This window comes from Varroa jacobsoni, unplaced genomic scaffold, assembly GCF_002532875.2.
Source record: "Varroa jacobsoni isolate VJ856 unplaced genomic scaffold, vjacob_1.0 contig00413, whole genome shotgun sequence".
NCBI classification, from domain to species: domain Eukaryota; kingdom Metazoa; phylum Arthropoda; class Arachnida; order Mesostigmata; family Varroidae; genus Varroa; species Varroa jacobsoni.
In genome coordinates, this window is record NW_019214461.1 from 2,063 (window position 1) to 25,858 (window position 23,796).

The 23,796-nt window shown below is 41.1% G+C and overlaps 2 protein-coding genes and 1 long non-coding RNA gene across 5 annotated transcripts; 1 reads left to right on the forward strand and 2 right to left on the reverse strand.

Annotated features, from left to right (window-relative positions):
• Positions 1 to 3,033: 3,033 nt before the first annotated feature.
• LOC147752023 (uncharacterized) lies at positions 3,034 to 6,375 on the reverse strand. 3 transcript variants are annotated; one of them, XM_086972815.1, is made up of 2 exons: positions 5,817 to 6,375; positions 3,034 to 4,536 (listed from the first exon to the last, which is right to left on the reverse strand). In XM_086972815.1, exon 2 carries the CDS (start codon positions 4,491 to 4,493, stop codon positions 4,038 to 4,040), a length of 456 nt encoding a protein of 151 aa, XP_086828941.1. In that variant the 5' UTR covers positions 4,494 to 4,536; positions 5,817 to 6,375; the 3' UTR covers positions 3,034 to 4,037. The 3 variants fall into 3 exon arrangements, with proteins under 3 accessions (XP_086828941.1, XP_086828940.1, XP_086828939.1); XM_086972814.1 differs by having other exon boundaries at positions 3,034 to 4,951; positions 5,817 to 6,372; XM_086972813.1 differs by having other exon boundaries at positions 3,034 to 5,288; positions 5,817 to 6,372.
• Positions 6,376 to 7,871: 1,496 nt separating this feature from the next.
• LOC147752024 (uncharacterized) lies at positions 7,872 to 18,045 on the reverse strand. The gene is made up of 3 exons (XM_086972824.1): positions 17,680 to 18,045; positions 8,438 to 8,595; positions 7,872 to 8,152 (listed from the first exon to the last, which is right to left on the reverse strand). The coding sequence occupies exons 1-2, from the start codon at positions 18,021 to 18,023 to the stop codon at positions 8,529 to 8,531; spliced, it is 411 nt and encodes a 136-aa protein (XP_086828950.1). The 5' UTR covers positions 18,024 to 18,045; the 3' UTR covers positions 7,872 to 8,152; positions 8,438 to 8,528.
• On the forward strand, positions 9,539 to 13,115 carry LOC147752025 (uncharacterized). The gene is made up of 2 exons (XR_015315230.1): positions 9,539 to 9,821; positions 11,302 to 13,115. It is a non-coding gene; the product is annotated as an uncharacterized LOC147752025 (long non-coding RNA).
• Positions 18,046 to 23,796: the final 5,751 nt, after the last annotated feature.

Below are 23,796 nucleotides of genomic sequence, written 5' to 3' on the forward strand. Positions count from 1 at the left end.
CTCAGAGAGGCCACTGAATCAATCAGTGATTAGAGCGAATTTTTGTTCTGGAGTGACTTGGGAAACATCTTCAGACGCAAGCAAAAAGCGGATGGCTGATACACTTATACTTCTGCAGCTATATTAATATAAATAGACGGAGAGGTGTAAAACTGACAACGACAACAGCGTAATTGATAATGGAACCGCCATCCTCATCCTGTAACAGATTCCATGTATTCATGCACTTCAGTTGAGCCGACTGGCAGATGTAAGATTGCATGGCATCCACCGTCGGACATTGTTATTCCTCACGGTTAGGAAGGTCAGCTAGAACGGTGATAGTAAAAACAGTGATCTTGCCTTCCTGCTCTTTCAACAAAGGCTCACGGGCAGCAGGGAGGCGCCGACCACTATTGGCGAAGCCCCTTGTGGAGTCCTCGGCTGACATTGCCGCTTTATCCTTTGCAATATGGTATGTCTTAGTCTAATGCGTTCGCCATACATCTCAAACAGATACACGAGGCTTATCCTACAAGCCTTTATAAAGAGGTTAAAAAGCCTAACATTTAAAGAATTCTGGCAATTGGATAGAGCCTAGAATTGATGTTTAAAGTTACACAAGTGAACATGACGACAAGAAAAGGCGTAAGCCATAACTTCTTGTTCAGAATGCCTCATGTCTAACTTGAACTCAATTCCTAGTTAGCGATAACTTGACGGCTGACCACAGCCGGTCACTTGATCTTCTGTTAGCTAGAGTCAGCCGACAGAAAAGCAATTAGACATCAAATAACAATGCAATACGATCACGCTTTTCTGAATGAGACAGCTTTAGAATTAGAACACGAGGTAAACCACTTAATAATAGATATTACACAACTTTATCGCTTTTGCATACTTATAGTACATATTTAGCCTGCCGTGCCGTGTGTCGTGGATGATGTTCCAGTCTTTTACCTTCACTCACATATGTTTTACTCAAATATCTGCTGTTAAAGATTTTTTGTTTCTCAAGCAGTTTTTCAATCATTCGTATGTGCTTTATCAAGTCTGATGTTCGTGAACTTCTCACCAAACCTGATCATTGCTCTCTTCATTTTGTTATTGTAGAAGGATTGTGCTATCGAACAGTATTTTTAATCCATTGCCTACCAGCTACGAGGTGAAAATAGCCAATAGAAGTTAGTTTGTTTTTTTTAGTTACTAAACACGTTTTTATAACGAGCCATACGTGAAGATACATTCCTCCTACTTAGTTTGGGAAAATATACATTTTTAAAATTATATCAGCAGAGCGCAACGGTTCATTAGCGCTTGAGCGATGATTGTCCGCAGCTCCCATTGTTTTTCTAAATGAAAGACAATAGTCCTGCGATCGGTGAGGGAACTCGACTAGGGAAGTTATTGCTCAGCAAATAGAATCATTATGGACTTCAAATGGTTTATTCAGATAGTGACTCGTAGTCCTTTCAAAAGTTTGCTTACGTAAGGTTCCCGGGACTGTTCGTGCCCCAAAATCTATTCTCCAGCCTAGTTTCTGGGTAGTTTCAAACACTGCTTTTCCAATTGAATTTATGTTTAATCTACTCTAACGCTGTAAGACTCTGTCTATCAAACACCGATGATTCCAGCGAAAGTGTTACGGAGTATATACACTATTTGGGCCAAGCATAATAAGCTCAAACTCGCAATCCAAAGAATAGTGAAAAAATCAAATCTTATATTCAGGATGAAATTGAACGTACTGTTTCTGCTGGTTTTTAACTCTGCCTGTTTATACAGCTTACGGTCAGGTGTTTGCTTGCTCTAGCATAAAGTAATAAATTAGTAAAGTGCAACTTCTTATGTAGTATCAGATGTAGAATAATTTACCTTATAACACACCGCATACCTGAAAAATAGTACAGGGTTGGCTGGTTGAAAATAGTTGGGATGAGTACATATGGCCGGCAGGCAGGCAGGCAGGCAGGCAGCTGCGATTTGAACCCGTTAGATGGAGCGCTGCTGAGTAAACGTCCAACAAGTCTCGCCGTGACAACGTCAACTTGTTCAGTGGCGCCTTTGTCAAAAGACGTCCGCGAAGGGGACATTTGAAATGAGCTTGTGAGAGATTCGGGGCCCGAATCGAAGCTGTCGCTCCGCTCTACGGCCGTTGTGTTGAATCGTAATTACGTTCAGGAATGACACTTTTAGCACATGTAGAAAATCGTTAGGTACGGTTCCACGAAGTGTAAGAAACAATCCTAATTTGTATGCTAAACTTGTGGATGTAGAAACACCGTGGTTACGTAGAACCGATTATCTCTATCAGGGATGCTAATAATTAGCGCGTAATCACCTCATATCCTTTTTGCTGCGCTGAGCGTATTCAGCTCATGGTTTGACTTTAGCAGACATTCATAAATACTTGATCAGGCGAATAAGTGCGAAAAACGGAAGGATTGTTTGGCCATCTGTACCGTTGACAAGGTCCTAAAGGATATATCTGTTCTATTTATTTGGCCAGAATGTATCTCAGCTTAGGTAGTCAAATCACAATATCGTCAGCCTCATATGCCCTTCGTTGAAGAGTTATTAGAGCGTGACGGTGTAATACACGTCTTGAAATTTGCACCGTCCCGCAAGGGGCATTTTGACAGCATGAAAGGGTTTAGCATATTGAAGTAAAACAGAGTTCTTCAAAACGGCTTCTTATAGAGCATCATGAAAGACATAATGCCATGATGGGCAATATGTCTACTTTTCAAAGATATCGCTTCAAATTATGTATGCAATTCGTATTATGCCCTGCAAGTATTTCTCTTTTTTTTTGTTGTAAGCAGTTACTAGCCTGCTAAATTTAAGTCTTTTCAACGAAAGGTACGCTATATGTTCCGAACCTTCTCTAATTCACCGGAGAAATACTGCCGGTTGCCTTAATCCTGAGGTAATCGATGTAATATATTCTTAAAAGGCCAATCTCCTCTATAATTAAACCACTGAATATCCGCCCCACATCCTCTGTTGTGACGTTCAACATCTTAAAGATTAAAAACAAAACTAGTGAACGACTTTGTTTGACAATTTCTGTATTATTATTATTTGCCGCTGGTGACTTCAGCCCTCATGCCAGCTTATGTTGATGCTGTAAAAGCCCCTTCTTGATTACATTATCATACTATTTTTCGATTAGTCAGACGATACGTTTTTCTAGTCATACTAAACTAGATGTACGCTGACAATTTCACAAATGACGCAGCTATGCTCTGTTCATTTGGTAGCTAGCAAACAATTCACATAAACACGCATACAATGAGGACTTTTTGTTTTCCTTAAAATATCAGATATATCTATTGTTTTTATAATGTTGCCAAAAACAAAGCTAGGGTTATCAACACATACGTACTGGTATTTTTTAACGTTTGAATTGTGTAGGGAACAATGGATTTTTGATCAAGATGCTCAATTCTGGGGGTGGGGGGGGATCGTATCGCATTATTAATGTATGCAGGACTGTATAGAACCTGAAGGTATAGGAAAGACTTGGATATGGCGGTTAAGGGGATTTAATTTGGTGTCACTTTTTTTTAGTATTGAATTAAATTCGAGCTACAGGGACTTAAGCATGGGCTCTAGAAAGAGCGGAGAAGTACGATGGGTGGGTGCAGACAATTTATTACTGCCAGGCTTAGGTCAGAGCATGTCGTTCAGGACAAATAAGGATCAAGCTGCAACTCGGGTGAGCAGGACACCAGGTCGAATAACGAAGGGTTAGCTTAGCGAAGAAGCAACACCGATTTGATGAACGCTTCAGAGGACAAATTGATCTTCCTTTATTTTACTTGTCAATTTTTCTGAAATTAGGCGGTGGGACAAGGACACATACACGAGCCTTGGTGCGGTTTTGTGACTTGTTTACTAATTCGTTAGTATTATCCATAGTATTGTTAATATTATGGGACATATGCGTATTGTAGGTGACGAGGTGGCAACGTACGGTGACACATCACACAGGGGTAAACCAATTGTGAGGTGACGGTTGCGATGGAAGCAAAAATGGCTGAAGATTGAGGTGTCTAACTGTGATGGAGGTCATAGTCACAATTGATGGATAGGCTCGCATTGGACTTTGTTGAAGGATAGATTTGCAAAATATTTTGCAAGTAGTTGTCCACCCACCAGGATTGAAGGTACTCCTGATTAGCTTCCTCCTCGTGAAGAAACAGGATGCTGTTCGTGATGGTCTTCGACTCTTTCGGGGTGTCCAGGCTCTGACGGTCCTTGTCATCCCTTGATTGGACGGATGGCCTCTTTTCCTGATTCTTTCGGTCCTCTTCGGGCGGCGTAGTGACTTGTACGGTTCGCGGCACATTACTTCCATAGATATTGCTAGAAAGCACTTGGCATTGTTTGGCCAGCGAGTGCACAACTTCGTCGGCGTCCGTACGAAGACGCGCTAGCAGGCTCCCCAGGCTGCTTTGTATTTGCGAAAGGTCAGGAATCTCCGTCGGTAGACTTGGCAGTGACGCCATTCCGCCACTAGTGAGTGATCTCGCTCCAGGATCTTCCGGGAAACTTTCGAATATAATTGACGAAAAGAGGAGACCTTGTCTTAAACAGCTCTCGGCTCTACGCGTCAGCCTGGGCCTCCTGCTCAATGACGAAGCTACTAGCCTTTCTGTCTTGCGGTTACACTATTTACTATTATTATCGTCTAATTACGTAAGCTTCAGGAGCACCTCGAGGTGTAGATCTCACGAGCTCCTTGAGCGTTTGCTCATTCACAGTGATTGACGATAAACTTCTACTGATGCACTCGGCTACATTTGTGTGCTGTTTAAGCAACTGTATCTAACTTTGTAATTTGACCACTCCTATGGTATTAGGCTTATCGCTTAATTTATCTGCGTATCTCTCCTTTTGCTTCGTTCGTATTTTCCGCTCTCACGTTCATTCCGACATACTCACAAGTTCCTGCTCTGAGGCCACGCTGTAGCAAAAAAATGTTGCCGGCTGGGGCAATTAAAAACTACGCCCATTCCCGCGCCAAGCGATTGTTATGTTCAGCTACGAAATTCTGTATTTCTCTTCTAATTCTGCGTTGTTGCACTTTTTTTTTTTCTTTTGTTTTTCTCACATTGGTTGTGTGCTTTTTTACTACAGAAACTACACGATTCTGTCCTACTTTTATCGTTTTTCCTGCACTCGTCCATAGATTCTCACAAGCTTAGCCTGCACATGACTACATATACATATACGCTTAGCTTCCGAGCTTCGTTACGATAAACGACTACTGATGACTTGTTGCACGAACTTCGTCTTTCGTCCTTTCAACACACGGGTTGTTCTCACATTTAATCCTAAGTCTACCATACACTATGTTAGTACATAACCGAACTCAACAACGACTAGTTAAACGAGTGCCAAGCGGAACGCTACAACGTATCGGGCAGCGTATTACGTCTACAGGATGGCCGCTGACTGTTACTGTTGTTGCTGTTCTAATGTAAAAAAGACTGATAAAGTTGTTTAACGAATCGAGGTGGAACGACAAAGGAATCGACGAACGAAATAAGATAGAGAATACTGACGATCCCAGGTCTAGAGGAATAATAAATGACTAATTTCATATATTACGAATAAATCACATCGACGAACGAGGGAAGTTGTGGCGTTCTGATCATCTGAATTCAAGCATCATCCTAATCAGGACACGGCCGGTGGAAAAACGGTCATTAACACACTGGTCGTAATCAAAAGCGATATACTGATGGATTGATTAGTGGATCAACAATCTTTTTTTTTTTTTTTTTCTTTTCCTAACTTTATTTGCATTGATTGATTAGCTGGCTTACCAACAACGACCTCGGGCACTCGTTGGACACGACACCAAAATCACTTCTCACACCTCGTTTATGCATCAGCCATGAGACTACTGTAATCACACTACGAACGAAGGCAGTACGTTCTGCTGCTATGTGTATCCACACCCTATCGATGACGCAGTGGCCGAAAGGTATAATTATAACTCGATAATTATAGTAATGAACAATGATCATCAACAACGACGATGGCCAGACGACCGGCGAACAGTCGGTGAATGAATTTCGAAATTGTGACTGTCCTATTACAATCTTCCGATCGAAGTACGGGCGAAAAAATTTCGCCACCACCGCCGACGACGACGTTGTCGGCTCATACAGTTGCTAATGTTTACTAACGCTGGTCACTTGTTTCGGGCATCATTTGTGCTGCTGCTGCTGCTGCTGCTGCTGCCGCCCGGCGACCATCAGAACAGACAGGTTCGTCCAACTTGTTGCGGTCCTTAACGTCCACGTGAAGTGGAGAGGCGAAAATGCGAGTTTAGTGCAGAGTAAAAAAGAAAGGGTAGAACAGCAGCAGTAGCTAGCGCTGATGTAGAGATGGAAAGGGTCTCGTCCCTCGGTACGTCCCAGGAAGAATCTTGGGGGTGGCAAATGGGCTGACGACCCTTGTTACTACCCCAGGAGACTGTATTGGCAGTGAAGGCGGATGAAAGTTCAGTAGAGAGTAAAGTGATTTTGGGATGTATCGTACGAACATAGTCGATGCTGAACGATACTAAGGAAATTCAATTTGCCTGGTAACGGCAGGGCAGCGTAGGTCTGCCTGTGTTTCGACAGAGCTGATAGATATCATTTGGCTTAATGAATCAGAATTCGATTTGATGTTTCTGCTCAGTGTGTGCATCTGCCAGACGAACGTCAAAATACATACACTGTTGCTTAATGATTCCTTTGGAAAGCTCTGAAAAACGGTACAGATAGCTCTTAGAAGCGGGTTTATGCCTTGCGAGAAACAAGCGTAGATCGAATTGCGTCAATTTGAAAGATAAGCAATACCTGGTGATTCTTTTAAACGGTCCCGCAACTCATAGGTATACGTACCTTTGACTGCAATTTTCCAAAAATAACCTTCGATAGTATTAATAATAACGAAACATATGCGCCTTTCAAGTTAAATCTTCCGACTTTAAGAGAGCATCGCAATTTGGAATAAACGCCATTATACAGATGTAAACCAGTCGCTGAAATGTCTTACCACAACGACAAGATCGCTTCGATATCATCTCCGAGTAAGTTTGATATTGTTACCAGTAGTAAATTTAGCACAAGTGAAAATATGAAAGGCATTGATCTCAATGGAACCATGAGCTCGTTAGTACACGAGGTGCGCGTTGAATTTTCCACCCTCGCCAAAACGTTATGTAAGTACAGCAAACTAAGTTTCGAAGGGAAACTGCAGACTCTTTACGCTCACGCAAAAGCCTTCTGCCTCAACTTTCCTTTTCTCTCTCCCGAGTTCTTCGTTTCATTCACCGTGTTCTCGTCAGATAGCCCATGTTCGCTAAGCTCCAAAAAATAGCTTCAGTTGAGGCGCACATCAATGCAGGCCAGAAACGGGCTAGAAAGACACTGCAGTTGCCATCAGGCCGAATACGAGCTGTCCACGTTCAAGCCTGTTCCTTGCAAAAGCGCACGGTAAAAATTAGCTATAGTACGGGACGAGCGAGCTCTTTAGAACTTGATGCTATTCGACCGAAGCAATTTTTAAACTGGCCTCGAATTAAAAGCAATGCGTCACTACTGCATAAGGCTATAGGGCATATCTTTTGATTAGCAAAATTTTAGGCTATTGCATCCTGTCTTTTGATAGTCAAACACAAGCATCCATCCGATAGTTGAAAATTGAGTTGAATTATATGAGTCGCACGGAATTTCGCCGCTGAAGCCGTATCGTGCGGCGGATCGCCGACCTCATACTACCTATTTCTAACCTCGTCCTACAACAGGCTTCGATAGTCCTGTTTAGCGCTGCTTCAACTGCTATACAAGCTATCCGAACTCTGAGAAGAGGATCACAATATCCATCAGCTTTCCAAAAATGAAGGATCAAGGTGTGTCTTTACTCAGATTCAATTTTATACCACTTGTGGTTAGTCAAATCAATATCCCTCCGTTATTTTACGTTATCACTCCACCATCGTAATTACTGTATCCTATGACCCCCTCGTGTTGGGCCACTGCTAGCCCATTTACCAAAGTCTCTTACAGACTCTGCGATCCCACAAGCATAACGTAATGACGCTGACTGCTCTCAATTATCCGCCTGTTTGTCCCGTGAACTTGGTAGGGTAATTTCATAATACTTCCTAAGAATATTCGATGTTGTTGTAGTTATTAGCATCTTCCCCTTCTACTCGGTACGCAACTGGTCCGAACCATCCAACCAGATCTTTCATACGATAAATTATACTTATATTACTATGATAAATAATATATATATTAAAATACGATAAATCGATTTTCCACTGTAATCATTATGTTTGATCTCCCGCAGGAGAAAATACAGCCTCGACTGTAGTTAACAGCAAGGAATCGACTCATTGAAGATTAAAGTTTTCTACGTTAACTTTAAGTTTTGCCGGAAAATTTACCAGTGCGCGAAACCATTTAGTCAATTTCGAAACTTATGGCGGGTAGTCTCGTGATTAGATTTACCGTGTCGCACTCTAGATACTCAATTAGTCAAACGTTGCATGCCTCATACAGCGGCGTGCGTTGCAGTGCCCTCAATCTGACCGAGGCGCATCGACTGAAACATAACAGAAAAACCATCTGTTCATACAATATATTTTTTTTTGCACACTAAGTATAATGTTCGACCTACCAAAGCGATTTTTCTTCTTTTTCCTCTAAACCTCTACATAAACTATTACTGAAAACAAACAATCTGGCCAGACTCAACCAAGGCCAATCAAATTTACATATATTTCGGATTTGCTCTTAGTACATCGTGTGGCATACATGCCTAGAATGCTACTAGCGAAAAAAATGCGCATTTTAACACGAGTACCAATGAAAAAAATCTGTAGCTAATCCGGCCTTCTCTAACTCAACGCTGAACGTCGTTTAAAGGTTCCCGGGCTGTTCGGATACATTGTGGATGACTCGCCTAACCGTCTATTCTTATCACGGATGTGGGGCAATATGCTATTATATAGCTTTGCTTGCCTTGCCATCTAAAGAAGTCATAGTACGCTTGTGGATATAACTGTACGAGTCCGAATTACTAATTTTCTGGAAAAGCCAATTGTTTTTTTTTCTATGCTATGCATTGACCGGTTTCTGTCGTTCAACTTACGTTGCATTATATCAATAATAAATCATAGCAAAATAAAATGACCTCCTTTGGGTACGGTAGGTATGTCTAGTTACGAAGCACCGATGTTTTCATCCTAATGTCAATGATAACGTATTCTTTCGGTAAAATCAATGAAACATCCTATCAAAAATCTTCTTCTACGCGTATTCGTGATTCGAATTTCGAGTTCCTCACTATAGTCGACGTGACAACCCTAAATTTTTCAAAAATTAGATGCGGTCTTTTTGTTTGTCTGGAAAAGAGGGGGGGGTTATATTTGTATGAGGCGCATGCGGTTCATCATCACTTCGTAGCTTGCAGCTGCCTCCCACCAAAGGTCACCTCATTATGAAAGTACCGCTCTGCCCCCAGAGAAACGCTCGGTGGAGTGTGGATGAGACAGTTGCCAAGCAACAAGTTCATTCTCCGTGCAGTCATAGTTACAGTAATAGCAGAAGAGCCCCAGCGGACGCTGCAAAAAGCTACCCAGGTTTTATGACGCGGACTATGGTTCTGCTGTGCAGCGTCAAATAGGTTCGAAGATACGGCAACAAAGAATGACCGATTCTAAACGGGTACACTGTTCCCAGGATTATCAACCATGTACCACAAGCAGCCAATCGTTCAGGAGAACAATAGTCGCTGTCGCGTAATTAGGGTGCAGGGCAAACGATCACGTAAGAATCAGGTCTCAGCTATAATGTTAATTTGATGTTAAATTATACGCTTGCCCGCATATTGCGTCCGTTTACAACGTAGTCAAATGTGATCCAAATGTGTGTCAATGCTCGTAATTACCTCTATTAAAATATCGTATAGTTACGTAATGCTAAAAGAAGACAGTTGTAGCAATATCGACTGGAGCATGTGCCGTCTAAAGGTAACTTTTTCCTTCGGGCGTTCTTAGAAAGGGACTATGTGAATCTACAAGGTAGGACACGAGATTTATTGTACGATGTTCGAAAGGATGCTACATACCGTACAGGTTGCCTTCGATCTGTTCCATGTTGAAAAGACCAATTGAGCGCAGTTTTTGATGTCGTTATTACATTTTCGTCAGCGTTAGATCATCGAATAGCATAAACTTTACGTTGTTAAGCAAAAGACGCCCTTTTACGGGGTCTCCTATCTAAGGACTGGTTATACTAAGTAGCCGTTGGTCCTTCGTGCGCAACGACTCAATGAAAGTGTGGCCGTCCAATGTCTTGCATTCCTGCCATCCACGTCTCGTGCTTAGATTTCAAGAAGCGCGAAATCTCGTTTCTATATTGGTAATTTACTTTGTGCCGAGCACTAAACAGACCGTGAAAGGTTAAAAATGACATTTGCGGATGAAGTTATTTCGTAATGTTGACGTAACACGAAATGCGTCACAAACAAGTTGAAGATAAAAGCTCTCTACCTCGCCACACTAAACGGAGGCTAAACATATGGTAGATGCTATAGTCGACCCCAAACGTTGGGATTCCTACAGAGCGAACGGGGTCTCTCCAGATGTTACAGCCAGGAATAAATTTGGTTTGAAAAGAATTGAAAGAGTTGGTCATTATATTGCGAAACTATCAGGTTTACCATTTGAGTACGAAAAGTGTCTTAGAACAGCGCAAATCGATCCAGCGTAGACCGTTTTCTTCTTACTTAGCTATTTGCCTATTTTACTACTAAGTAGGTATATTAGTTACGTATCAAAATAGACTATTTGTTGCTTTGTGGGGGCGCAATAGCAACATCTTTGTCTATTATACTTGAAAGCACATGATAGTCTGGAGTCGAATACGAGCGTAGGCATACTTCGTTTCACCTGAAGTCAGCCACCTGAAGCAACGCCAGTATCGAACGTGAAGCTCGTAAACAGCTACATGCTATGATCGCTTGTCTAAATACTATATATACACATATATATAGCATAGTCGTTAAAAGCTAACACGAACCCCATGTATAGCCTGCTGAAAACATTTAACGTTGCAAGATGACAATATTCACTACTTGTTTCGACAACAAGCGTTTGCCTTTAATAAAATGTCATCACGTACTGCACACGATTACCGGCTAGTGATATAGTCTCCAATAAAAGTAGAACGAGCGATTACTTCTCTACCGATACAAATGATTTTCTCATTTGCCAAGCTTATTGTCTTGCTGTGCTTTTTTTTGCAGATGGTTTTCTCTGGGGTTCTCCCATAGGTGTATGGATCCAGTATGGCTCACTACTACGCCTTCAAAACGGACCTCAAACGTTCTTACTCTCTGCAAGTCCCTGCGCGTCTTCTGCCGTCTTTCCCATTGGTTCACCTGTTATCACTTATCGCATTCGATATCGATTTCGCTGTATCCTTGATCGATTCACTGTGTTTTAGTAGAAAAACCACATCTTTTTATTCGTTTTTTATTGGTGTTATATCTAAGACAATATCATTAAGTCCTTAGTATATCCATAAGTAGAAAAAGTAAAATAGTTTTTGAGTTCGTAATAGATGACAAAGCTTGCTAGCCGGATCGAACGCTAACCATTAATTTTTTTTACAAAAGATAATATAACCCACATAGTAGGGGGGCGAAAATCTGAGAAGGGCACATTACTTATCCCATTGTTTACGTAGACGCTTCATCTGGGTTTATGTGCAAATAGATCGAAGTTAATTAAAACCCATTAATGCTTTCGTAGTTGCACGTCTTACGTGCGTAAACAGTCTTTGTTACAGAAAATGCACTATGTAAACATGAAGAACCCGTTAGATTTATTAACGCTTCGCTCGAGCAAGTCTATTAGGACGGTTAGTGCTTCAATTAATGCAGTACTTGCAGTTTCTAAGAAACTAGAAATACATAGGCCATTTTAACTGGCGGGTGTAGCCTGGGTTAGGCCTTATTCTGGAATAGACTGACCTTAAATGTAAAATTTACGCCCAGTTTCATATTTAGGAACAGTCTTTCCTGCAAATCTTCAGTCGACAGGTTCCAGCTGGAAGGGTCTGGGTGAAATAACGTATGGAGACGTTGAAAATTATAGAAGTACTAAATGAGTACTCTTTTTGTCTAACTACATGATAATTATTTTAGTTTTATTACTAATATCAGATGAATACCTTTTTTTCTCTCTTTTGTACTTACCATATTCGTGTAGCCCGTGTAGGCAGCGAACAAATTTGGGGTAAAGAATTATAATGTGTATAGTGTAATAAAGTATAAAAACTCGTACCAATCTAATCGGTTTACTAAGACTTCACTGTGTCTCTAGTTCCTGCTTACATTAATCCAACTAATTAATTTGTATATAGCCATTACTTGCGTCGATGTATACTTTTCATTGCAAAACTTAGAAAATAATAAACAACTTACCTGTTATAACCGCTTCGTTCTTTCGTGGGTAAAACTAAATATAGCTCTTAACCCAATTATGCAGCCTAATGTAAGTCGTCTGTTACACGTCTAGTTATTGCTAGGGCTGGTAGCTAAAGTCGCATAAAATAAGTTAGTAAATGTTTATGGTTTAAATCGTCCATGGCGTAAAAACTATAGAATAGCCATATAGAATATGGCTGGATCGTAGGCCAATCGTTTGGTCTGAGACAGAATTTAAAATAATTATTCGTTGTATTTAATTTTTTCAGCTCTAGTTAGCTCCTTGCGCGTTCTTGTGCTAATCATTATGCTTACCTGAACAGACTGCAACAGCTGGACGCCGCGATATCAGGGAAGAGAGTCACAGCGCGTTTAGAACGGCGGCTAGATGGCGCGAGACATACCAGTCCGAACCTAGGCCGGAGAAGCAACGGTCCTATCTAACGCCCACTCCCCACTTCATGCAAACCCAATTAACTACACAATGTGAGCCAAACTTCGATGATCTGGGCTTAACAATCGACGAAAACTGAATCGAATCGCTACCTGTTATTATACGTACTTTATACAGAATACCGTACGAACTTCAGAGCTGAGTAATACCATAATAAAATTTGTCACAATTCTGTTTAAACTATGTTATAAAGGAACTTGATTCCTCAACTGCTACTAGACTTGTTGAAGCAAAGCCGTTATTCAGCTCGGCTCGCCTCTGTCGACCAGATTTATAATCGCCTACGACCACAATTTACTCTCTGGCGCAGCGACGTACCGACGATCCACGGTTACGACAAGTTGATTTCTTTTTCGTTCCGTCTACGCCTTAGCAGAACATCATTAAGCGTTCCATCAGTCCGTTTGCCTCGATGCACGCCTTAACTGCTGCTCGCTTTGCGTGCAAATTTAATACGTCACTTGATTTCGCGGCAGCAGAGCTAGGGGCAAACCGGAAAGAACTAAATGTGAGAACGGCTACGGAGTAGAACGCTAGCCGACACACGAAAGGCTTAAGTGCCGCCACGCTGCGCCACCATGCCCGCGTGTTATTCTCGCCTTTATGCCCGCCGGTTGAACGAGCTGTTTCGAAGGCTGACAGGTTGGCAATAGCCGCCAGCAAGCGTATCTTTTGCTCAGTCAAAGCGGCGGTAGGACGATCCACTCGGTTCCTTTCCGAGCTTGCCTAGCGGGCTCAGGGCTAGAACACATATCCTCAAGACGGTGTGTTTATCTGAGTGCTACCAGATGAATCGGGCTTACTCAAAGGGGGAAGAAGTCTAGCGGGAACAACTTCTAAATTTACACAGCCGCCAGTAAGGTGACGATGCCTGGGGCACTTTCGGCCGTACCAGTCGACCACTGCTACGTGAAGCTGCCTTAGAACGCCCAGCAAGCCACCCACTTTGAGGCTTTCGTTTATGCTGCGCGTAGCGTGGCCACCCCCCTGCCTTTTCCATCCAGGCCCCTTAGCTTAGGCTAAGGGCTCAACGGCTTGGCGTGAACGAGCATCAAGTTAAAGGCCTTGTCTGCCATTGTCCGCTCCGATTCCACCCTACTAAACATACAATATTTAACAGCGATCCTATGCAACACTCAGGACGTTTCAGTGCCGGGCGGTCTTATACGACTGAACCCACACGGCAGACCCAGCTCCAAAAGATCGTTGTTCTCAGAAGCAGTAAGTTTCGAAAACATACATGATCTAGGAAAGAGATGTGGAACACCTCTTAGAGGCGGAACATCCACACCCAATACCATCAGACCGTAAAAGCGCATCAGCCTTATGACCCAAACCCTCCAATAATAAGTTAAGACCTGCGCTTGATATAGAACCAGTGGCTTGAAGAAATTGTCGGTATTGACACCGCAATCTGCTTAGCCTACTCCTTCTCATAAACAATTGTTATGCACTGAACTCCCATGCACAGCGTTCTTGTCTTGAATGATCTCGGTGAGGTTTGACATGTGTGCACATACGCACCTGAAGACTGTAGGTATCAACAAGAACAGCACCAACAACAAAAATAATCACAACAATGAGATGCTTGGCTTCGTTGTTTATAGTCGATAATAAGTAGATTATTAATGGTTTATAAGGTATGTTAAATCTAATTTAGACCTCACTATTTCTATTTTTATATACGTGTATATATATATATATATATATACGTATATGATTTTAATTGTTTTCCATGAGGTGAATTCCCGCCGAAACGTTTCATGTAGTACAGCTATCGCTGGCTTCCATTGCGCCTCCATTCTTGGTCAAAATAAAAAAATAAACCTGCTCCAAGAATGCTCTTCTAAAATTAAGGGAAGCCGTTGTAACAACTGCTTCGAGTAGTCACAACTGGTCCAGACTGTCTTTCAGAACAACCCCCTATATGAAAATATCTAACAAGCTTTAGCTTAGCTGTTCGCAGGCTAAAAGTCCAAAAAAATTAAACTGTCGAAGGATCTCAAAAGATCCAATAGGCCTAAACAACTCGATCCAAGGTGGATACATGTTTCTCCAAGATAGTTTCTAATTTCTCCATCGGACTCCTAAAATTGTCCAAAATAATTGCTGTACGTTTTTAATAACCACCGGACTTCCTTCAGCCTAATCCCTAGGATTTGCTTTAAGATGTATAAAGACCGGCAATGGCGCAACTAGTCGATTTCGAGCAGCCGCGGAAGTTAAGTCTCACGAACTGTATTTCCAGCTTGCACGTTTTCGTCAAGGCTTCACTGGTGTTTAGCTAGCGCATTTTATACTCGGAACTTCAATATTCAAATTACGCAGGCCTAACCGACCCAGTCCGATCTATGGGAACCGTTTTTAATGTCCTTTAAATCTAGAAGCTGGCCACGTTTTTTTACCTCTTAGAAATGCTACGCACATACGTCATATGAGTCTGAGCTATATTTAAACTTGGTAATATGAACGGTGTAATGTCTGATCGCGAGCAGTATTTCCCTATCGCTATATAATCTTCATCGACCTGGTCCAGAGCAGTCAGTCGTCAAATGACGGATGTAAGTATGGCCTGAGCAAAGTGAATATAATAAATACCGCTCACTACAACAATAAAATATAGCTTATGCCATTAGATCGTTTGAGAAAGATGGAAAGAACCTTTTACACTTCGTTCGTTCAAGTTTCTCTGTCCTTCATCTTTTGCTAAATTAAGCGTTATATACAATTTAAAAACCTTTTCCTTACTGTATGTCTAATTTTCCAAACGTTTCCTCTATCATCATTTTTCTTTCGTTCTATCTTCACGATTATTCTTTAAGGATATTCTGTATTAGAATATAGATTCCAAAATAACCTTTTTATAACTTTTTATAAAAAGGTTATTTTGGAATCTATATTTATAAATAACATTTCGAAAAAGGATACATCCACTCTAGGGACTCTCGTCGCAAGTGAAATTTTCATTTTTATAACAAAACGATAACAAAACGTGGACAAACACAAACGCACACAGTTTCACTTCCAGGGGTAACCTATCGCTAAAAATCACTGTCATCTTAGACGACAATGATTTTTTTAACCCATTAATATTTTCAGCAAGCAATACTGTATTTATTTTGTACGATGGTTGATCCAAACGTGTTGATTGTCGCTTTGCCAGTAGAGCAGTGTAACGTAAACATTTCACAATAATCGTTCCAAAAAATGCCACCCAAAACAACGTAAACGGAACTTCAAAGGCTAGTCGTTTGACAATCGAAGGCTTATCGAAACAAAATAATCATAAGAATACATATAAATCCTCATCAGCGAACCTACAAGCCTTCTCGACGCCTTCATCAATTTATTGAATATCGTGTTTTAATAAACAATAATAAATAATATATAGTTTTCAAATGAAGAACTTGAGGGGCGTACTAAAGACATTCATTTCGCTTTGTTCGTGCTATCGAAGTTTTCATTACTCAAACGTGTCTCTTATCGACGTTTACTTTTGGTAGTAGTCATCTCAACGGGTGACTTTTTATTCTACACACAGCCTTCGTCCGTTCTACGAGATAGGTATGTGATTTGCTGTACAAATAAAATCTACCATTAGATTTCCGTGTGAAGTATTTTTATACTTAGCTTAATTATTTTAGGGATTATTATTTAGTCTCATTGAGGAATAATAATATGCATAAAAGCTTCATAAAGTATCCACAAGATATATACGCCATCATATGTTGTTTGGCGCTATCTTATATGCTTTTGAATAGATTGTAAATTCGAGTATAGGCTTTCTTATGATTTGGAGTTAAATAATAGATCAAAACACTTCTTTGTATAAACTTGGAGAAATTCCCGTAATTTCGTGAATGAAGACGTACTAGACGTGAAGAAGCAAACGTGAAATGATTGCTCAGTCGTTGTTCGTAACATAGTCCAACAAAAATGCCTTTGCAAAAGATCTAAGGCACAGTCAACATCGGATGTGTAGCACAGATCTTCAGTGGAGCTGCGTACTGTTCTTACTATTTACGTCTATCCCCGAAAGAACGGACTGAGCCCTAAACGTGTCCATAATAACGGACGCAACCAAGAAAATTAGCTAAAGAGAGTGCAATGAGTGCAAGCAAGTTTTCAGCTGCACGGCCTGATACGCTTATTTGGAAAGTGACGGCACTTCTTATAAAATGTAATGCACTCATACATCATTCTTATTGACCGTCGTACCTTAATGCCAAAATTTCTATTTCAGCCATGACTGCATGTTAAAAAGACCAAGTGACTATTTTCCCAACGTGCCCTCATATGAACGTATGCTTGTTCATTATCATTTGCAATAGAAATAAATGTTAGAGCAGTGTTTTTTTGAAACGACACCCTAAATTGGAGTTTTACCAGGCATTAAGTATTTCCTTCGGTCCAGAGAAAAGTCATCTTACTCAGTGGTGCTTCAGATGACGCCTGATTGGTTCTGCTTCTGCGCATACCACTATAAATATGACGTGACAACTTACGGGGTCCGTTGTCGGTATTCGTTATGTGTAGGCGTTAACCCTCGTTAATCACGTTCTCCGTGATTACGCTAAAATAGCGTTTTTAATTTACTGAACGAGAGAATCTTTTGACCCTATAATTTGACCGCGTATAGTGAACTATAAAAAAGCTGATCGTAAATAAGAGTATTTCGTTGCAGTTCACTGCAGCAACATGCAAAGCACAACGCGTCTATACAACGGACATTTGCTCACCTGTAATATTCGACCATCGATTTTCGTCGGACACAAAACACTGTGCCCAGACCAAACCCATCGGGTGGGCGAGAGTTCGAATTTCTTCTGGGATGGTTGTGATAGCCAGGTGGAGAAGCGAAGCTCTTTGAAGCACGATGGTGCCGATGGTAACGCTCATGGTTAAATTCACTAGGGTCAGAGCCTTTACGCCGTAGGCTGAACAGCTCACCATCATAGACGTGATACTCCGGATGGCAGCTTAGATGCTTGGCAATTTTTGTCAGAATGCCCGGAACACTTGAATTTCTTTCGAATGTGACCGTCCTACTTGAACGTCGTCGACTAGCGCTACTAGACGCCATCTTTGCCTACGAAGAAATGAGACGGGGGTGGCAATATCTCTGCTTCCTTGTGCTTTTCAAAGTAAAGGCTGTACAGCACTATTGTTGTAGTGTGCATTCGAGCGTCTTTTTTGCACATAGGAGGAATAGTGGTTTTCGTCCCTCTCCAACCCGCTCTTTACTTCTGTTTAATCTATACGTTTTGTGTCCTGTATGCGATTTGATCTGCCCCACGCCGGCTTCGCTACGGGCTTTTGCAACCAGATACACTTTGTTGTTATCCGCTGTGTAACTTACTTAGCATCTCGAGAGAAACCAGCACAACAAGCTAACCGTACGTTGCACCAGCGTCGCACAAAGCACGTGTGACAGTTGTCATTCACGCCTGTACCATTATGGAGCCAAAAGGCTGTATAAAGCTGAAGTGATCTCTTTAATAAAACGACCTAATGAAAGATTCTGGACCATAAATGCGTTTATCCACTCAACGATGGGTAGCGGTGCTAGCTTTTCGGTTTGACATTTCGCATCGTACCCGAGCCTTTCGAATCTACGGGTGTATGTTTGTTGAACACGCGTTTATCTACTTCGTGCGAATGTTTGAAGGGTGCTGATACCGTCACCTTATACCGGTCCATCTTTCAATACAGTTTTTCTGCAGAAACATTTTTTTCCATATCACTTCTAACTAGACTATCTCTCCCGACTGACACTTATCTTGGGTTCTGCGATAGTAATTTATTCGCTCGAGGCCCAATATGCTCGAATCAAACATTCCAAGGCAGTACTTCTAATCTCTTCCTGGAATCGCTCACTTCACTTCTCGAGTTAAGGAGGGCTTCATTCCTCACTTTTGTCTATCTGTCGATGGTATAGCTATCCAACAACTGGGAGGGCTTTCCCCACATCGATTGAGGGTATCGCCCGACAGCCCTTAGAAACGACATTTTCGGATTTCCTTGTACTCCACTGGAAAGAAGATTTTTCTTTCCAGTGGAGATTTGTAGAAACATGAAATCTACAGCGGGAGACAGAAGGAAGCTTCTGCGGATCTGAAGTAAGCTGAGCACTCACAATATACTGTGATTTCAGATGACTTTATCCTAGGCCAGAAGAAAGTGGACGGTAAGAACGTGAGATTGTGGTAGAAACATAAGCCTAACACCTACATGGTTAAGCACACTCTGAAGTAATAGTCTGCACCACGCAGATGATCGCATACATTTTTCCACTGCTAATAGCTGTTCCGAATAGTTACGTACAGGCACATAATTTACTATTGTGATAATAAGCACATCTGAGGTTGTTTTGGAGCAGGTGTTCAATGCAACACACACGAGTTTTTGTGAAGTAGTATTAGAGAGTAACATCGTCGTGTTATTAATGAGAACAACTTTAAGAAAAAGTTTAACATAGCTTTTTTCAGTTTAACATAGCCTTTCAGATTGTTCGCTTTGCCATATGCTTATATGGGATTTTGTGGGAACAAACTGGCAGAGTATGTCCAATTTCCTGACGATTCTGCAACCCTAAAATGTCAAAGGCCTCAGACTCGTTCCAAAATGAGCCGGTTGTATATCGCTCGGAGTTTAAGGGACCGATGCAGGTGAGATCGTGACGTGATACATACTCGAGCTTCTTTGCATGTGTCTGGTTAGGTAGCTCAGTGATGCTGAATAGTGGTCTGAGGTAAGGCAAATTGTGTTTTGGAAAGTGCGAGAGTACCCTAGCGACGCAGCGACTGGTACGGCCTGTATCCGACGAGCCCCGCGAAATTCTAGGATCCAACAAGTATTCCCACTGCCTCCCTCTACTCCTTTCAGTTGCGGCCGGCTTGCCAACTATGTACGGGCTCAGTGCTCGCGTGCGACCAGATCCCCACACAGTGAACAACATAGGCTAAAAATACGTACCACCACCCCTGAGTGCGCGCAGCTAGGTTTCGACCTTACGGAATACCGAGCCTCCAGATATACCTGCTTCCCACAGCCAATTGTATGGTGCTGGTCATCACTTTGGACAAGTTATCCCTTCCATTCCTAAGAACTCCTAAGAAGCAGCAGCAATGGTCTATTGCAGCAGATTAGCAAAGCTAGGACAAAGTGCAAATGTGTTACAACTTCATTTGAATAAGCTTAATGCTGATTGCCAAACGTGGTCCATAAGATTGGCGGCGAACAAAAGCCGCCACAATCTGCGCTGTTACGTGTCCACATTCATAATGAGGTTGGACGGGATTACCTTTCGTTTACATTGTTTGTCGGATTATAGTAAAATGCAGTCACATAGAACAGATATCGTTTGTAGTTTTCTCTGTAACGATTGGTGCTGCTTTTTACTTTTAGAAGTATTTTGTTTACCAATGAGTCCCATTACGAAATTGTGTAATAGAGACTAATCCCTAACGGACCTAAATGTATTTGTTACGTACACATACGGTACGTATCCCCTTCCTCAAGAACGTTTTCTACAGCAAACTACAAGATAGGTGGGCAGTTTTAACTGCTGGAGATGAAAATGGCAGCTTACAGTATTGTTATTATGAAAACATACTGGTATTAGTGCTAGCCGTTTACCGAATTATCCCAGTTGAGATTCAATGATTCTTTTAGGCTAAAATAAGTACCACCGCGCAATCATATTTGATTTGTGTGAATATCGTCGAAGCGTTCCTCAGCAATTCATTGGTTCGAGGCGCTTTGAGAGAGTGATGATACTGACATTTTTAACTTTTGCAACAAAATTATCCCATTAAGACAACTTTCGCTGCTTTCAAGGTTTTCGACCGGCTATCAGCAACGCCTTAAATACTTTAATTAATGTAGAAGTAAACTGAATTGATAGATGATTTATGAAGACCTATATATACATATATATATATATATATATATATTGGGACCCCTTCAAATTTAGAGGGACAAAGTATTGATTTTTTCTACCATATATATTAAACTTACAACCATTACTAAACCACTACTTGAGGTTCATGCTACTACTAGAAAGGATATATATATATTCTTTCTTGGACAAGAAGAATTATACTTACTACATGAAAAACTGCCCGGCCCACTCAGCGGATCGAAAAACCTATCCAGCTTTAAACCGTCAGGGCATGAAATTTTGGTATACATAGCATATACCCCCCCCCCCCCCGTCTATTGTGTATATATTCGTATGTTAACGGTCTGGAAACTTCTCAGCAACTGTGTATCTGCGATTCATATTGCCATATCGAACCTCGGTGTCGTGGTCAAAATAACCAACAACTGAATAGGCTACACTAAGGCATAAAACTAATCACAATCACCTAGGCCTAAAAAATAAGAACATCTGAATTATAATAAAAAAATACCCTTGATAGTCATTATGACGGTGGGCATCAGTTTGTATCCGAATCTATTCAATACTACCTCCGAAATCGCCTTCTGTTCTGTTGGTATCATTCTTTGATTCTATACTCGTGGGCGACACAGACTGACCCTTGTTTCGTTTACGGCAATGGTTTGCTCCAAAATACCGAAGAAAAGTTATCTTTATGGTACACCACATAATCTCTCCTCGACTCAGTTCTGGTATTTTTTGTTTGTTTTCAGTGTGTTTATTAGAATTCAGTTTAAGCCGACAGGAAGCTCATTCTTCATGTGCTCCTTTACGCAAAAACTTTCGCGATCGTTATTTCATCGGAAGTCTTAAGCTGTGATCAAATCTTCTGTGGTCCTCAACCACTCGGTTTTTCCTCTTAAACTAATTTCATCAGTGAGTAGACCATTTTATTAAGTGTTTTTATACATTTTTAATGGACTCATAGAGTGTGCCAATTTTCGAGGAAGAAAAAGCTTTGATTTCCTTTTCCAAACGATATTTTGCCTTCAAATCCATCGTTTTCTGATGATATTTAGTTAAAGTTTACCGCGCATCTTCACGCAAATCTTTCCTTGATCCCTTCTGCTAATGATGCATAGTTTAAAGGTTACTCAAAGTATGCGAGTGGCTTAATAAGTAAATTAATCGTTGAAAAGATGTGGTGATAAAAGTAGCGCTTTTCGAATGCTAGAATCAATTCTCTCTATGGAGAAATCTCTATGAAAGCTCTCTATGTATACATAGTTTTTAAAATATAACCTGCCACAGTTAACCTCAATTCAGATCGACTTTTTTTTTTTTTTTTTTTTTTATTTACTTGAGTTATTCGCTGCAGTTTTTCTTTTTCAGTCGAGACAAGATTATTAATAATAGTGATTCGGTGTCCGTTGTTTTTATGGGAAAATAAAGCTGAGTGCGCTTCAATCTAAAAGTATCATTGCCGTCTGTTACGTGAGAATATACTTGAAATAGCTTTCTGGGGACATTGCGCTCACGTCCGGCTGAATTTGTTGATAAGAAAATCTTCAGATTGCTGCAAATAACGCCAACAAAAGGGTTGAACTACTTCAGCCGGGATCTCATGAAATTGGTGCACTAAGGCTCATAATATTTATTCTGAATTGAAACTGGGATGGAGTACACGGATGAAGGAAACGTCTTTGGAGGCCTACGCAGCACAATCAACGGTAATCGTCTCTTCGGGTGTAGGTTAGAAAGCTTTCATTAACATAGTTGTGACGACACTTGCAAATTGTGGGATAATCTATATAGTCTGAGTACCACGTTGGAAATTTTTCCCGGCTGAAGTCAATGAGCCAGTTTGTTGTAATATAGGCTGTTTTTACCGTTAAGGCTATTACGCTGTCATTCAAGGCTAGGTTACTATGTGTAGAGAATACTCGGCTAATGAAAACGAGAAAGCGCGCACCTTATTGCTCCCGTAAAAGTATCTTAAGAGTTTTAACAGCCCGAAGCTCTGAGGCCTTTCTGGCCAAGAGTCGGTCTAGGGAAAAACTTTTTTAATCTATGTCCATATTTGCAGCGTTAAATAAAAATGCTTATAAACTTGCTTCCATTTAGCATATGCAATACCGCCGATCACGCCGGAATTGTAAAATATTCGGGATACTTACCACGAGACGGCCTTGATTCGTCGTCCTCATGTCGTATTCTTCGGTGCGTGTCTTTCTCCATTCAATAAAACCAGCAATTAAATTATTGATAGTCCGGGTTATATAGATAGCAAAAGTCACATCGTTGTCCAGGTTGACAACTGGAGGCCTCTTCTAGAAATGCAATTGGTTCTAGCATGATAAACCACTACACTGAAGTAATAAACCAAAGTGGGCAAAAACAATCTTTAAACGCCACCAAGGTAGCGGTTTTCCGCCCGTTACGGAAAAACAGCCCTTAAAACAAATTCATACCGTAGTAGCGTACCTCATAATAAAGTTACCATCGGTTGTACGCAGTACTTGTGTCAATAACAACGCCATACATCGCCAAATATTGCCCTTGTTCCTACTCAAGCTCAAGGCACGGGGTTTTGATCGCCAAACCCAAACTTACCGTTGTTTGTGGCTTTCTAATGATTAACTGATAGATCTCACTGAACCAAATAACTACGAATATCATATAAACGAATTTAGTCGCAGTTAAAATGATCATACTTTTTCTCTACTCAACACGTCCTATGTACACACAAGGATGAATTTGTAAAAAGCGTAATCCGAATTTCTTAAAGATGCACGTCATCTTAAACCTACGCTGCTCCATTGATGTCTGCCCTGAAAAGGCTGCAACGACAGCTGACAGTATTTTACAAAAAAGTGTTTTGGGTCAACTTTACTGGCAGAGAAACCACTCTATTCCATTCTTCTTGAATCTACCGACATGTCATGCTCAGCAACTTATTAGCTAAAAGCATTTA